At 36.9% G+C, this 16,537-nt stretch overlaps 1 protein-coding gene across 2 annotated transcripts in view; it reads right to left on the bottom strand.

Moving 5' to 3' along the window:
• The window catches only part of PLS1 (plastin 1), a 106,592-nt gene that overhangs the window by 20,359 nt on the left and 69,696 nt on the right, over window positions 1-16,537 (bottom strand). For both annotated transcript variants that reach the window (XM_082626033.1, XM_082626034.1), the window contains 5 exons: window positions 10,813-10,978; window positions 10,589-10,731; window positions 9,593-9,688; window positions 6,511-6,703; window positions 1,521-1,599 (listed from right to left, as the gene is read on the bottom strand). In XM_082626033.1, the coding sequence (XP_082482159.1) occupies window positions 1,521-1,599; window positions 6,511-6,703; window positions 9,593-9,688; window positions 10,589-10,731; window positions 10,813-10,978 (677 nt within the window). The remainder of the gene's footprint in view (window positions 1-1,520; window positions 1,600-6,510; window positions 6,704-9,592; window positions 9,689-10,588; window positions 10,732-10,812; window positions 10,979-16,537) is intronic.

The following is a 16,537-nucleotide window of genomic DNA, read 5'->3' as shown; positions in this document are numbered from 1 at the left end:
AGAAAATACATGCTCATTGTAAAAAAAAAAAAACATATTTAAGTTACTAAGTTTGAAAATAAAAGTCTCCTCACTACCCTAGCCTCCTCTCTAGGTTGCATACAGTTTGGTATTCATCCCTCCAGAGTTTTCAAAAATTCATATACACATATGTATATACTCAATTCTTAAATAATAATGATATTACGGTAGTCCTATTATTAGTTTCTCTCAATTCTTTCAAATGAATCCATAAAGATCTAAAGATCTCTTTACCTTCAGCATTTGAGGCCTTTACTGCCTTGCTACTATAACAGAAGTTTCAGTCCAAGTATGTATATCTCTTGTCATCTAGCTAGGATTTACACACTTCTATTAAAGACTTTACTAAATTAAGTCTGTCACATCAACGCTAGTCACCAAAATCAGGCAATACCGGTTTTAAAGACTATTTTGAATATACACCAAGAAATAACTGCACCATAAATCTCAGTTAGCCAGTGAACGTGGTCTTTTGTGGCATTAATCTTCAGTTCATATTTTAAATAATAATGAGTTTCCTTGGTGTGTAAATTATTAATAGGTTTAGTTAATTAGACCTTTTTACTAAAAAATATACAAGTAGCTGAAGTTGAGTTCTTTTGCATTTTTAAGGCATGCTGGTAGATCTTATTATAAAGAGAGAAGGAAGGTTTCCTCTCATCTACACCTAGAAAGACACATTGTTAGCACTACCAGAGAGCACAGGAAATGATTCAATAAAATATTTTCTTAGTCCAACCAATGTTAATAACGTGTCATCATTTTTAAACAAGAAAGAACAAAATAAACAAGTACTCAGGGAAACCAAGTTATTTCTACAAATTAGAAAAAAATATGCTGAACAAATTACGGGACAGTTGAAGTTTTGGGCAAAAATAAATAGAAAGAATGTGAATTATAATGAAAAATACTGATAAAATGGTAAGAGCAATTTATAAAATATTACTGTTCTTCTAATCTGTTAAAGTTGAAATAATTTATTATTTTCCTGATTAGTAATTATAAAAAAGATGAACTGATTATCTTTACTAAATTGGTTATTTATATCATCACAAATTATAACTAATATTATCATAATCGTATCTTTTCAAATAATACTTTTCTTTTATTTTTTATTATTATTTTTTTTTCTTTTTGCGGTATGCGGGCCTCTCACTGTTGTGGCCTCCCCCGTTGCGGAGTACAGGCTCCGGATGCGCAGGCCCAGCGGCCATGGCTCACGGGCCCAGCCGCTCCGCGGCATATGGGATCCTCCCAGACCGGGGCACGAACCCGTATCCCCTGCATCGGCAGGCGGACTCTCAACCACTGCGCCACCAGGGAGGCCCAATACTTTTCTTTTAAAATCTAGTGTATTGCCAATCCCCAGCATTCTGAAACTCTAAATGTTGGCTAAAATTCTTGAGATTTTTAGAAAATGTTCTCTGTAAACATACCTACAATTTGAAACTAGAAAAGTTGGACCGTGGCCATAAAGCTGAATCACATAAAATATTTACCTGTACAAATGATTAATGTATGGGTTGACTCCCAAGGAATTCATCCAGTTCCGAAATGTCCTCTCTTCCTTGCTTTCTCCTAGAGTAGACACAAGTTCACACTGATGATTCAGGACAAAAGAAATCAAGAACTATATCTTAAAGCATTCTGACAGGTACAAACTGGCCATACATACTTTGCCATGGTTCCTACGATACTACAATCTTTTTAGGGGGAAAAAATCTCTTACTGCCAAAGTCCTTGTTTTCCCTGTCTAGAAAGCCTCCATTTGCTTTCTAAATGTCTCCATCTAGAATCCCTTACTTGATGTCTGTGAATTACTGAGCCACGGGTTTCTCTGTTCAGAAAAGTAACAGATAAACTTATGTGGTCCTATCTGTAGTTAATGATTACATGCAAAAGGGATTGGCTAAAAATTAATAAAGCAGCCTTTTAGGGTAGCATTAGCACATTAAACAAAAATAGAAAAGCTGTACCTTCCCCAATGCAGTATCTCTAAATTTGTACAGATTATGGTTTTACACAGGAAAAGTGTCTGAGCACACAAACCTGCATTTTAATCACACCAAACAGCAATGAAGGGGAGAGGTAATATAAAAACAAGCAACGAGGAGCTATAACTATTTTACAGGCTTCCTGAGTTATTTTAGATTGTCCCTACTGAGATTACATAAGGGACACAGCCCCCATTCAGAGTGCGAAGACAAAGACACATTTCATCATGGTAAGTCACTAGACCTCAAAGATCACCTCAAGAAGAAACTCCTGCAGGCACTATTATTGAACCTGTGATTACCTACGCTCCCTGAGCAGTCCCTTCACAGCAGTGCTTACCCCATCCATAAGGGAAATGTGGCTCTGGTGTGCCACAAAGTGGGCAGAGAGAGATGGGGGCTCTTTTTGCCACGTCTGCTTTCTGGTCATCCCCTGGATTGCAGATTGTCCTAAGTGACCATCTATAAATATTATTGTTTGTTTTTCAGCCAAGTTAGGAGACAATGGAATGGCCTTGTCTACACCTCATCACCAGACGCTTGAAAATTTGAAACATTTACAATTCTCACCACTTCTAAGCCATGGGCAAGTCCAGGTCACCATCTGGACTTTGGCTCATGTGGGATCCCTAGGACAATTTGGCACATTTAACCACCTGAGCTCCAGGGGCCCAGTCCTATGCAGTCATCCCTGCAATCATCTTCAGACTGAGTGCCACACACAGTGTACACCTGCACACCCAGAACAGAAATCCAAACCTTGTAAAATCTAAAAGATTCTGTTTTTTTGTGCTGACTGTTCAGGTAATCTGCCCCCTATATTTTCATGTAGTTTTCAATACCATTACCTAAAGGATTTCCCAGAATCTGCTTTAATTCTTGCTCTATTCAATTACATAGGCATATAATTTCTTGCTTAAATTTTGTTCCCTCTGGTCTGTAAAAGGTAACTGATCAGTCTGTTGTATCTGCCACTGCCATTTCATAATATATAACTGATATGAGAACCTTTTTAAAAAGAACCAAGTTAAACTAAATACTCCTAGAACCCACGCTTGCCTTGTTTTAGGAGTTATTAAATAGGTTCAAATTAACTATCTGAACTTTCCTGGAAGTGACATAAATATAACCATACTATGATCAACAGCTTGATGCATGTGACTTGGGTTCACCTTTTAGTTGTTTCTCTATTACATTCTATTATTTTTCTATGTATATAAATTTTTTTTCTACTAATTAGAGAATTTTTACATTATTTCCATCTAGGAAAATCCAAATTATGTTTTAAGATTACAAACATCGATAGTGTATTACAATAATTTAATTTTTACTTAAAGTAATATGCAATTTCTGCTGAACCTGATGATAAAAGACATTAAAGTTGTATTTTGACTGAGTTCTGAAACTATTACAAACTTCAATGCTTCCTATTTCTTCCTATTGTTCTAAACTAATTATATCATTATTTTAATTTTTGATACCTGGAAAGTAAAACAGATTTTATAAGTGAGCATTTGTTTATCTAATACCATTTCAAATTGTCTTGGTAAATAAATGCTAAAAGCCAGAAGCACTATGCATTTGCACAAGAACCATGGTAAAGCATTACAAAAACATATGTATTCCGGACTGGAAATGTTGTCTGGATTTCAGACAACTGAAGCCATCTTAGAAGTAAAATCTTAATTGCTGACATAAAAGAGAGAAAGAACTATAAAACATTCTTTTCACGTTCAGGGCCAAACTGACACTGCAACTGGTAAAAGTTTCAGAGAAAATAACAAATATATTAAAAGTAGGCTACTAAGAGGAAAGACAAGGAACACATATTGAACACTCACTGCATGTGCTAAGTGATGTATTAAGTGTTTTCCTCTTCCCGACCTGAACATTATTGAGCACATACTGTATGCTAAACTCATTCATTCATGAAAGGTCATTTTAACTTGCTCTGGAATTCTTCAAAATAAGTATTATTAGTGCTGTTTTATATATGAGAAAACCAAGGCTTACAAAGGTCGCTCAGTTATTAAATGGTGGTGCCGTGATTTGGACAAAGTCTAATTCCATGGTCTCTGTATTTTCTATCACCACAAATGAATTCTGAGATTGTCTCTCTATATGTAGCCCACATATTTGGCTCAATTTAATATAAAGATTTAATATTAAACTGGGCTTTTAATTTTCTTTAATTCCATATGACAAAATTCTTTGCCAATGAGGACATACTAATATATGAATATGGGATGTGATAAGGTCAAGTTTCAAATTTCATGAGGCTCTACAAAAACAAATGTACAGAGGAAAAAATTCCAATGACAGTCAAAGTCAAATTCATTTTTGGCAGATGTATCAGGACATACATATGTTCTAAATAAAGATGACTGATAAATATTTCCCACAGTATCTTTTTACATAAATAAAGTAAATACTAATGGAAATATTTAGCAATCCTATTCACACTGAAAAATTCCAAAAGCATGCTGAACACTAGCAAAAGAATTCAAACGTGACAAATAGGAGAGCGAGCAAGTTGGAAAAGGTATCTAGCAAGAATTCAGTGACTATAAAAAGCAGATCATTTTTAATATGCCACTCTAAACAATGCCTTCTACTGTAAGACACAGAGGAATTTTGAAATTTCCCAGACCGACAAAAACACAGCAGTTTCCCTTTTTAATTTTTTAAAAGTTCTAATCCCTCACCCTAAATTTCTCTGCTGAAAAATCAACATTTTTTAACCTATCTTACCTCTCAGTTACATATCTATGTAGAGAACACAATCTTTATTTTAGTCAACTTCTGAAAGAGTGAATTAATCATATTCCTCAAAGAACATATTTGTTAAATCTGAAACTTCTTTCATTAATCAAAAAGCTGTAATCATAAAGTGACCAGGACCTTGGAACTCTGGTTGTGGCAGTCAAAGAGAAAAAAACGATGAAGCTGATTTCTCACTCTGGCTCACTGGGGAAGAAGGGAAGAAGGCGGGTGATGTGAGAAAATGAACACTGCAGTATCAAGTTCTCCCCACCAGGAAGAATCCCCACCTGAGGACCAGCTTCTCCAAACCAGGGCGACCATGAAGACTATTTTAGGAGTGGCCCTAACCTCTGACAACTGCCATCACTGCTGCCACTGTTTTTACTCTTAGTTCTGGTACTAATGTGGGTTTTAGCATGCATGTGAGTGAGTGTGAGGACGGCAGAAGAAAAGGAGAGAGGCTGAAACAGATAAGGAGAAAGAACTAGACCCTGAGAATGTTTTTGTCATTATGATGATTCATATATTGTAAGCTTCAATGACATTTAGTAAATGTAATGTAGCTAAGTAATACAAAATGATCTATGTTATAGAATCTAAACAGATCCTGCCAAAGATTACTTGAGATAAAAGAGCAGCATAGCGCAGGGAGATCAGCTCTGTGCTTTGTGACCACATAGAGGGGTGGGATAGGGAGGGTGGGAGGGAGGGAGACGCAAGAGGGAGGAGATATGGGAACATATGTATATGTATAACTGATTCACTTTGTTATAAAGCAGAAACTAACACACCATTGTAAAGCAATTATACTCCAATAAAGATGTTAAAAAAAAGAATGAACTTTTAACTTAAAAAAAGAAGATAAGTTTGTTTATTCACAGCAGAGGGATAAAGGCTTTACATCAAATCATGAAATCCAGTTGTCAAAATTGATTTCTAATGTGTTAACAACTACACTATTCCATCATTATAGAAGGCAAATTAGGTGGAGAGTTTACATAATCAAGTCTTGCTCTGCTATTCTAATTAGGTTTCATTTGTGTTTCTTGCTTGTCATCATTCATTCTTTAGGCATATTAAGACAGAAAAAAAAAAACACAACATGAACAATGCAAAAAATAAATATCAACCCAGACAGAAAGAATAAACGGTACTAATAAAAAGAACATTCAGAATGAATATATTTATAGAGTATAGAAAAGTACTAAATACAGTACCTACATTAGGAGGGGTCAAATCTGCATTTCATGAAGCAAAACAGGAAAGTATTATAAATTATGAGACAGATAACAATAGCCCACACACAAGACAAGTAATGAATATTGTAAATTTTTTCATGTACACTAAACACATTAAAAAGAGAACAATACTGGAGTCAAACTGTAGCTTTCAAAGGAGAAAAAAGCTACAAATAATTATTTTTTCCAATAGCTATAATTCATTCTTCATATTGGTGGTGTAATTATGTTATGTGGTCATTTAAGAGAACGTTTTAAATGTATGATGGTTTTCACTAAACTCTTATGGAGAAACGACAGACCTGTAAAATCTACCTCAGCATTCTCTTTTAACCAAAATGAAAAACGACTTCAAGTTGAACTTTTTAATGAATGCACACGCCTACACACAGTAAACTTCACCTCCCACCACAATCCCCTACCTCTGACAGTGAAGTAGGACAATACCACAAAAAGATACACACAGTGAATCAATTAAGACAGAAAGAGCATACCTTCCAATAAATTCATATCGATGTCATTATCAGGCTTGTGTAGGCTTGGGTATGTGTTAAACAGATTAGCTACAAAAGCTAAATTAAGTTTCGGATTGCCTGAAACCACATCTGCAGGAGTAACAAACTGTCTGCAGCCCAGTTTATCTGCTTCCTGAAGCATGAATTCAGCACGCTTCAAGTCATTTTCCTCCTAAACAATGAAATAAAACAAAAATGTTCAAGATTAAGCTTTTTACTGGCATAATTTTAAATTCATATACATATTTATAAGCAACTACTTTTCTGGAAATATATCAAATAATGGTTCAAAATAGGGTCAGAATGTGCAGGAATTCCAAATTAACTTTCCCATTTCTTTTAAATCGGTAAGAACAAGTCTCTGAGTTTTCTTGCTGGGATCAGAGGAATATTTCACCCTCATTGCTGAAGTACTCAACAAAACTCTCAAACATTGTATCAGTAAGCTTCTACTGGCTGAATTATAGGTAACTTGCTCAAGGCCATATACTAGAATGCTTTCTGGCTAAGAGGCTTAGCTATCTCACCCTTTCTACTCTGGTATTTCCAGTAGACTCTTTTGTCAATGAAAAACAAGCTGGGATACATATAAAAAATATTAAAATCAGTAGGAACAGCACTTTTCACAATTGTAAAACCCTGGAAACAAACCAAATGCTTACCAAGAGGAGAGCAGATGAAAACTGTGAAACTGTGTTGTATTCACACAATGACATATAACAATACGAGTGACTCATTAATATAGTATGTTCAAAATAAGTATAGAAATTTAAGTACATGATAAACTTTATATGAAGTTAAAAAGTAAAATAAATTTTGTAGAAAACAAACTTATGGTTACCAGGGGATAAGTAGGGGAGGGATAAATTGGGAGATTGGGATTGACATATACACACTATTATATATAAAATAGATAAGTAATAAGAACTTACTGTGTAGCACAGGGAACTCTACTCAATACTCTCTAATGGCGTATATGGGAAAAGAATCTTAAAAAAGAGTGGATAGGGCTTCCCTGGTGGCGCAGTGGTTGAGAGTCCGCCTACTGATGCAGGGGACACGGGTTCGTGCCCTGGTCCAGGAAGATCCCACATGCCGCGGAGCGGCTGGGCCCGGGAGCCATGGCCGCTGAGCCTGTGCATCCGGAGCCTGTGCTCCGCAATGGGAGAGGCCACAACAGTGAGAGGCCCGTGTACCGCAAAAAAAAAAAAAAGAGTGAATATATGTATATGTATAACTGATTCACTTTGCGGTACACCTGAAACTAACACAACATTGTAAATCAACAATACCCCAGTAAAAAAAAATTTTTAAGTAAAATAAATTTAATTTTGTAAGAAATACATTTGGTTGAAAGAAAACTATAGCAAAAGAAAGGCAAAAAACGATGAACATAAGATTCAAGATGGTGATTATCACATTAAGGGGAGGCAGAGAGATGGCACAGGGAAGAACTACACAGCTAAATGTAAACTGATGTCAAAGTCTTAGCTTTCTTGTTGGATTGAGGGTTGGTATGAGCTTGTTACAATTTCAATACAAACAAACAACTACCAAACAAAAATAAATAAAAAGAGGGACATGCCTGGACCCATGATGAGAGTATATCATGACCAAGGATTATGACTTATCTAATTCTGTGCACCAGAGTTGTAAATAAAATGTAATTGAAATCAGAGAAAGCAATAGGTTCAATGCTATTAAACAGCAATAAAAAGCTCCTCAGGTAGACGTGAACAAATCACAATACGTGGACCTTACTTAGATCTTAATTCAGATAAATTATAAAAAGAAAACCTGACATTTATGAGGCAACAGGAAATGTCAACATTGACTAGTTATTTTGATATTACAGATTATTGTTAATTTTTTAGTTATGTAAGGTATTATGGTTATATTTTTAAAGGGTCTTTATCTTTTAGAAGTACATATTGATGAAATGATACCATGTCTAGGATTTGCTTCAAAATAATATGGAAGAGGAAGCAAATAGGTAGGTGATAAATGAAGAAACAAGACTGACCATGAGTTGACAGTTGTTGAACTTGGGGGATGAACACATGGTAGTTCAGTATATTAAGTCTGTTCACTTTTGAATAGGTTTGAAACTTTCTGTAAGTTTTTTTAACTTCCTAATTTTTGTACTCAAGCTAATTTGTAAATTTTGCAATACTGATTTTTAAGATTTTATAATAATGTAAAATATAATTAATTAGTGATGACTCAAGTTGCCTTTAAAACTAAATATTCTGGATATTACACTCTAAGTACTTAATAGATTTTCATACAAACTATAATCTGACCATACTTTAAGGTTTCAATAGAACCATCCCCAGTATTTACAACGTATGCTGAAAGAATGGGCTTCATATAAAATGTGTTAGATGGGTCAGGATTTGTATCAGTTCTTCCTACACCATAAATACTAGGAATTGCCATTTTTTATTTTGTGTATTGTCAAATATAAGTTGGAAGAACTGATAATCAATTGCTTAGAAATCTAATAACAGCTTGTTGCTCCCTTTCCTTGTGCACAGCCGCAAAAGCACCCTGGTGTGTTCAGTGATGTTGCACCATGGAAATGTGAGTGTAGGGTTGATTCCACACATACTCAAGGTCAGAATTCTGCAGTTCCCCTTCCTCACTCGTGATAGCCAGATGGCTTAGCACGGAAATTTAGAGCCTAGGGCATGAAAAATAACTTCTGAAAAGCAAAGAGCCAAGGTTTAATGAAGGGCTGAGGACGCCACCAGGGAATGCTGCCTGAAGCGAACTGTACTCTAAATATGACTGTACTCGCTAATCAAATTCGTAGAGATGCAAAGTAGCATAGTGGTTACCAGGAGCTTGGGAGAGAGGGGAATGGGGAGTTATTGTTTAATGGATACAGACTTCACTATGTGATGAGGAAAAAATTTTGGAGAGGGATACTGGTGATGGTTGCACGTACTGCAAATGTAACGCCACTGAGCTGTACACGTAAAATGGTTAAAATGGTAATTTTTATGCTATGCATATTTTATCAAAATTTTTTAAAATTTTAACTAAAAACTATACTCACATTAAATCCTGAAAGGTCAATGGCAATGGCAGGTCCATCATCCCGGTCACCTTTAGGTGCAATCTGATTAAGCAGATGAAAATAGGCTCTTGAATCCTTTAAGGAAAGAAACAAAATAGAATTTTTCAAATGAATAAAATCATCATTGGATTTAGGGGGGAAAGTACTCAAATTGAAGCAATTGTCCTCATCTCAAAGAATGGAATAATAACTTAGTAACCTTTACTTATTACTTACAGGATCCTGAATGCACTATGCTGTTTCACACTTGAGAGCTTCTAGCAACACTGTTTCCTAAACCTGGAATGCCCTTCCTCACCTCTTTCATTTGTTTACACTCCTAAGGATCAGCATCAGTTAAGATTAGGGTCAAGTTTCCTTGACAAGTCTCTTCCAGTGGGGAGGGAAGTGTTTCAAGCTACTTTGGTTCAGAGATACACCTGAAGACCTCCTTTTGTCTACTGATTCCCTATGCCCTCTGATACTTTGGTTTCCTCTTAGCTGGTTATTGAGAAAGTGGAAGTAAGTATTAAACTGGTCAAGCCCACAAGGGCCTCTAGTCTAGTAACAGATGTAATTCTCAGTCCAAATTAAGAGACGGACATTCTCATTATAATCTACTCTATCCGTGGCATACAAAAAGGGAAATGATACTTTAATCTGCTAATGCTAGCATCTCTTTCCTCTCACAATCAGTTGTATTTCTTTTTAAAAGCCAATAAACCATTTTTTTTTTTAGTAAAAGATTTTGTGATTATAAGTGGGGGATCCACCTTACACAGAGAAATGCAAAAATTTCATTTTCTACACTGTGTGCTTGTGAATTAAATTTCAATTCAAATTTAAGTCTGTGATTGAAGTTCTTTTTTGTCTTTGTTTAAAAAATCACAGCCATAACACACACACACATACAGATTAAGCCTGAACCCCTTTTGTTCTTGACATGCATTCTACATCCTTTTTGTATGTCACAAATTTGAACATTAAATTATGAACCTTAATGTCCTGGCTGAAGTTGCTGATGGTACGCCATCCTGCATTGGTCAGATGGTAGTTCACCCAACGCAGCAGTAACTCCTCTGGAGAAAGCTTCATCAACTCTTCTAGATCCTCACCTTCATTTAGCAATGCAATCAGGGCTGAGAGGAAAACAATGAAATATAAATTCTTCCCATAGTAAGTATATATCAATGAAAAGTAAATATTTTTGATGACCTTACCTTCATTCCTGGAAATCTCAATATCAGCAAAAAGACCAACTTTGATGATCTGCCAGAGAAGTCCCAAGACCAAGTGAGGTTTTCCTTCTTTGAGATCCTGTGCACCAATGTTGACCACTGTACAACCAATGGCTGAAGCAGAATTCAGGGCTAGGTTTAAATTTTCCTGAATCGCCACAAAGAAAAATACACATGAGAAAGTACTTTCTAAACTCTTATCGACATGTTGTGAAGGTAAATAAGACACAATGGATGGTGAAACTTCCCATTTTTTAACATAAGTAGTACTTATATCACCTTTATATGCCAATGACTTTCAAAGCCGTATCTCCAGGCCACACTTCCTCCCAGCACCCACTCTAAGCTCTACACCTGTATACATATTTAGTTATGTCTACCTGGATGTTTCACAATTACCTCAAACTCAACATGTCCACAACTGAAGCAATTTTCTGGCCATGCTTCCCTAGTCTTCCTCTAATCCTCTGTCAAAACTGGCTTTTGCTTTATTTCCTGTCTTGGTTGACAGGACCAACCTTCATTCTTGCTTCTTTCTTCCTAAGTCAGAAACCTGAGCAGAATCCTTGCTCTTCTTGCCTCTAACATCCTGTGACCAATTTCTGTCAATTCCACCTTCTAAATACCTCTGGAAACTGTCAGTGCCTTTCTTCAAGTTTCTTAATTCCTTCCTAACACCCATGCTCAGACTTACTCTCTAAAACCCACCTTCCATAGTACCCTGCTGTTGGTAACCTTATTAAAATATGGACCCGATGGCATTCCCTAGCTTTAAAACCCTACAAATGTTCCCCATCATTGCCACTATCTCCTCTCACTCACTCTGTTCCAGCTCTACAGGGCCTTTGAACTTGACATTCCCTCTGCCTGGAACACACTTTCCTCAAATATCCACATTTCCTTTATACTGCTCAAAGGCCACACACCTACCTAATGGCTTTCTCCAATTGTCCTACACAAAATAGCAAGCATCACCACAGCCTTTGCTGGCACTCATTATTCTCTATTTTACTCTGTATCATTCTCCGACATGTTATATAGTTATATGTTTATTTTTATATCACCCCCAATTAGAGTATGAGCTCTAATTATGATGAGATAAAGAACTCCTACAACTCAACAACAATAAAACAACCTGATAAAATATGGGCAGACGACATGAACAGACATTTCTCCAAAGAAGATATCAGATGGACAGTAAGCACGTGAAAAGCAGATCAACACGACTAATCATTAGGGAAACGTCAACCAAACCACAATGAGGTACCACTTCACACCCATCAGGATGTCTATTATTAAAAAAAAAAAACCAAGGGCTTCCCTGGTGGCGCAGTGGTTGGGAGTCCGCCTGCCGATGCAGGGAACATAGGTTCGTGCCCCGGTCTGGGAGGATCCCGCGTGCTGCGGAGCGGCTGGGCCCGTGAGCCGTGGCCACTGGGCCTGCGGTCCGGAGCCTGTGCTCCGCAGCGGGAGAGACCGCAGCAGTGAGAGGCCCGCGTACCGCAAAAAAAAATAATAATAATAAAATAAAATAAAATAACAAGTGTTGGAGAGGATGTAGATAAATTGGAACCCTGTGCATTGCTAGTGGGAATGTAAAATGGTGCAGTTTCTGTGGAAAACAGTATGGCTATTCTTCAAAAAATTAAACACAGAAGTACCATATAGTTTAGCAAATCCACTTCTGGATATTTATTCAAAAAAAAAAGCAAGCTAGGACTCAAAGAGATATTTGTATACCCATGTGTGTAGCAGCATTATTCACAAAAGCCAAAAGGTGGAAACAACCCAAGTGTCCAGCCACAGATAAACAGATAAGTAAAATATGGTATAGGCATACAATAGCATATTATTCAGCTTTAGAAAGGAAGGGAATTCTGCACAGGCTGCAACATGGATGAATCCTGAAGACATTATGCTAAGTGAAATAAGCTGGTCATAAAAAAGAACTATTGTATGATCCCATTTATATGAGGTACCCAGAGTAGCCAAATTCATAGAGACAGAAAGTGGAATGGTGATAGCCAGGGGGTGGGGGAGTGGACAATGGGGAGCTGTTTTTTTTTTTTTATTAATTAATTAATTTATTTATTTATTTTTGGCTGCATTGGGTATTCATTACTGCACGTGGGCTTTCTTTAGTTGAGGTGAGCGGGGGCTACTCTTCTTTGCGGTGCATGGGCTTCTCATTGCGGTGGCCTCTCTTGTTGTGGAGCACGGGCTCTAGGCGCATGGGCTTCAGTCGTTGTGGCACATGGACTCAGTAGTTGTGGCTCGCGGGCTTCAGTAGTTGTGGCTCACAGGCTCCAGAGCACAGGCTCAGTAGTTGTGGCACACGGGCTTAGTTGCTCCGCAGCATGTGGGATCTTCCCGGGTTAGGGCTCAAACCCGTGTCCCCTGCATTGGCAGGAGGATTCTTAACCACTGTGCCGCCAGGGAAGCCCCAGGGAACTATTACTTAATGGGTATAGAGTTTCAGTTTGGGAGGATGAGAAGAGTTTTGGAGAAGAATGGTATTGATGAATCCATAGCAATGTGAATGTATTTAATGCCACAGAACTGTACACTTAAAAATGGTTAAAGTGGTCAATTTTATGTTATGTGTATTTTACAACAATGGAAAAAAAAGGAAAAATGGCTCAGAGCCATCTTGAAGGTGCTCTCTATGGCCAAATCTGGGACAAGTTAAGAACCAAAATAATCAAGCACAGTAATGAATTAAGCCACTGGAAAAAGTAGGAATTCCTGAGTCCTATCAATGACAGAGAGAGAGAAGAGAGGTCTCTGGGTTACAGAAGAATGCCAAATAATAAAAGACTGGTAAATGTGGAGGAAGTGCTGGAGTTGAAAAAAAAAACATAATTTTGCAACCATCATGGTAAAGACCAGGTTAGGAAAGAATCATCAATCTAGGGAATCTAAAATCTAGGGGAAAATTCTGTTATGGAGCAGGATATCTGCATAGCCTTCAAGTGTTTCCTCATGGACTGCTTATTAGTTGCAAGGGAGAAAGAGAAAAGGAAACAGTAATTATACAGTGGAGAAACTGGGTAACATCTTAACCTGATGATAAAAACTAACAACAACTATAAGAGACATACATATATCTTGTGCCTCTCAATATACAAATTTATAAACTTGATAACTATACTGTAGTAATATAAGAGAAAATCCTTGTTCTGAGTAAATATATGCTAAGGAATTCACTGGTAAAGAGTGATAAGGTAGGTAACTTATCCTCAAGTGGTCCAGGAAAAAATGTTGTGTACACACGCACACACGAGGGAGAGAGCACAAATATTAAAGTGGAATAAACCACTAACAACAGGTGAACCCAGGTAAAGGATGTATGAGTGTTTTTGTATAGTTTTTAGTTTTGCAACTTTCTCTACGTTTGAAATTATTTTCAAATAAACCTAAAAAAAGGGTAACTCAAAGGTTTTTTATCCAAACATGCCATTAATTTTAATCTAAAAGCTTAATTGAGGGCAATATTTATTTAATAATATTAATTAATTTTTGCTTTAGTTGTCATCTATCAATGCTATACCAGTGATCAGAAACACAAATGTACAGAAAAAGAACCACCAAACAACAAAAAAACAGTTTGGGGCAACACAAGGCAGCAAATTGGAAAAGACACTGAATTAGAAAAATTTACAGTTACCTTGGTTTTAACTTTTTTTTTTTTATTCCCTCCTCAAATTTCTTCCCTAAACAACAAATGCATACTATGTACCGATGACATTTTTCTGATCACCTTTTCACCTTTTGGAAAGGCACGGTGGCCTGTTTGTTACTAGGCCTTATTTTTGTGGCCATTTAATGGTGATAAATAATCAATACAGTCAGACTTTTAAGTCACCAAAGATAAGAGGAGGTAACTCTAAGAGCTAGGGGATTTGTTGTTAATTGTGTTTGATTTGCTTTGGGGAAAAGGTAGAGATTGTCTTTTCCTCTTTTATTTCTACAGTCCACGTTTGGGTGGGGCCCCTGCTCCCACAGTTTGTTTAAATTTTTATGTTTACTAGCCAGAAGTTACACAAAGGTTTACAAAGCAGAGTGATTATTTTAATGGCTTCCTCTTACAGTATGCTGAAGCAGTTTATCTTGCTGAGCTCCAAGTAAGTGGCTGTATCTCTTGGGGTTTAGTCAAGGGTAACTGAAGTAAGCATTTGGAATTAAATTATTTTTGTAGTGGTATTAAGCAATATTCATTTAAATGCAGTTCTCCCAAAAGAAGGCAGAACCAGAGAATCCTTCAATATATTTACAACCTAAATAAACATGATAAATGTGAAAATATTTTCAGTAAATTTCAAGTATTTTCTAGATATTCAGAAGATTTTTCATACCTTCAGATGTTTAATTACCTTAAATCAAATCAATATAACTTTCAAGAGACAGCCTCTGCCAATTTACGCTAGACCAGTATTATTTTTCTCTCTTCATTTCCAAGAGCATAAAGAATGCTTGCTCTGGTTGTGATTCCCCAGAATGCATTAGCTGGGGAAAGAATTGGACTGAAAATTATTCCAGTAATAGTGTTAATCTTGCAATGACCCATTACATTGACAGCATGGGACTGTGGTCAAAAGAAATATGTAATTTCACCAAATTGACTGTAATAACTAGTGAGAACCAAAACCTTCCACTGCTTTTCTCAGCCTGGACAGTGACAAGGAAACCACACCTTAATGTGACTTTGCACTTATTCCTCTGTCTTCACTGGCATGACTTTATTCTTCCGGGAGAAGAAGGCAAAATATTTGATTGTTCATTGCAGCCACTACTTGCAAGACCTATCAGCTCCTCAGTGGAAAGCATCAGTGGACAGTTAATAGTCTAAAAGATTCTTTGACACCCTCACCTTGAAATCCTCCCCTTGCAATTTCCACCAGTTCTGAGTGTTGCATCAGTTGCATCATCATCCTTACCCAGTCATTAGTCTCCTCTCTTCCCCTCTCCCACAGTGAAAGACCCACCTTAAACCACAGTTCCAAATCATCAATTCTAACCTCAGCTTGAAGACACTGCCACAGGTTTGCAGGTGGTGTTTTCTCTTACTGCTGTAAGCAGTAAAACTCAGCTTTGTCTTAACAGGTTATGTTGGTGATATATGGAGAACCAGCTTTTATGTTAATTTTATTCAAAAATGTTGGCTTTACAAGTATAGTAAATGACTTATGAGTAATTGGCTAAAAATGGATTGAAAATAAGGAGCTAAAATGTGCTTCCTCAAATAAATGGTAGTTTCTAATTGGTAAATACATTATTGCCCTACTGGAAATGAGGGAATGGGATGACCACTATTGTCTAGAGCCGATTCTAAAGAACAGGAAGTAACAGGAGAACCCCATACAGAGGTTGCTCTCCAAGTCCTAACGTGGACAACTGCCCTGAGCGCTCAACCTTCCTTCCTGAAGATCTGTTTTGGTGGGGATAGGCGAGAACAATGGGGAACCTTCAACAACGGAGACATAAGAGAGGTGTTGTTCCTCCTTGTGTTTCAGTGTCCTAATCTGTAAAATAGGATATCTTACCTTACAGAGATATTAACAAAACAATCAAGCAAACATGGCAGTTTATCTTGGATAAGCCATCCATTCTCTCCCATCTTTTTTGTGCATCAGTGAATTGTCTGTGTCTAAGATAGAGCCCACTTTACCAGGCAGAAAAATTTACACTGCTGTGTTAGATGGTTTCT

This window comes from Mesoplodon mirus (genome assembly GCF_964341445.2).
Source record: "Mesoplodon mirus genome assembly, chromosome: 6".
Lineage (NCBI taxonomy): Eukaryota > Metazoa > Chordata > Mammalia > Artiodactyla > Ziphiidae > Mesoplodon > Mesoplodon mirus.
Note: the sequence above shows the minus strand (reverse complement) of the source record. Positions and strands in the feature narration are given on the sequence as shown.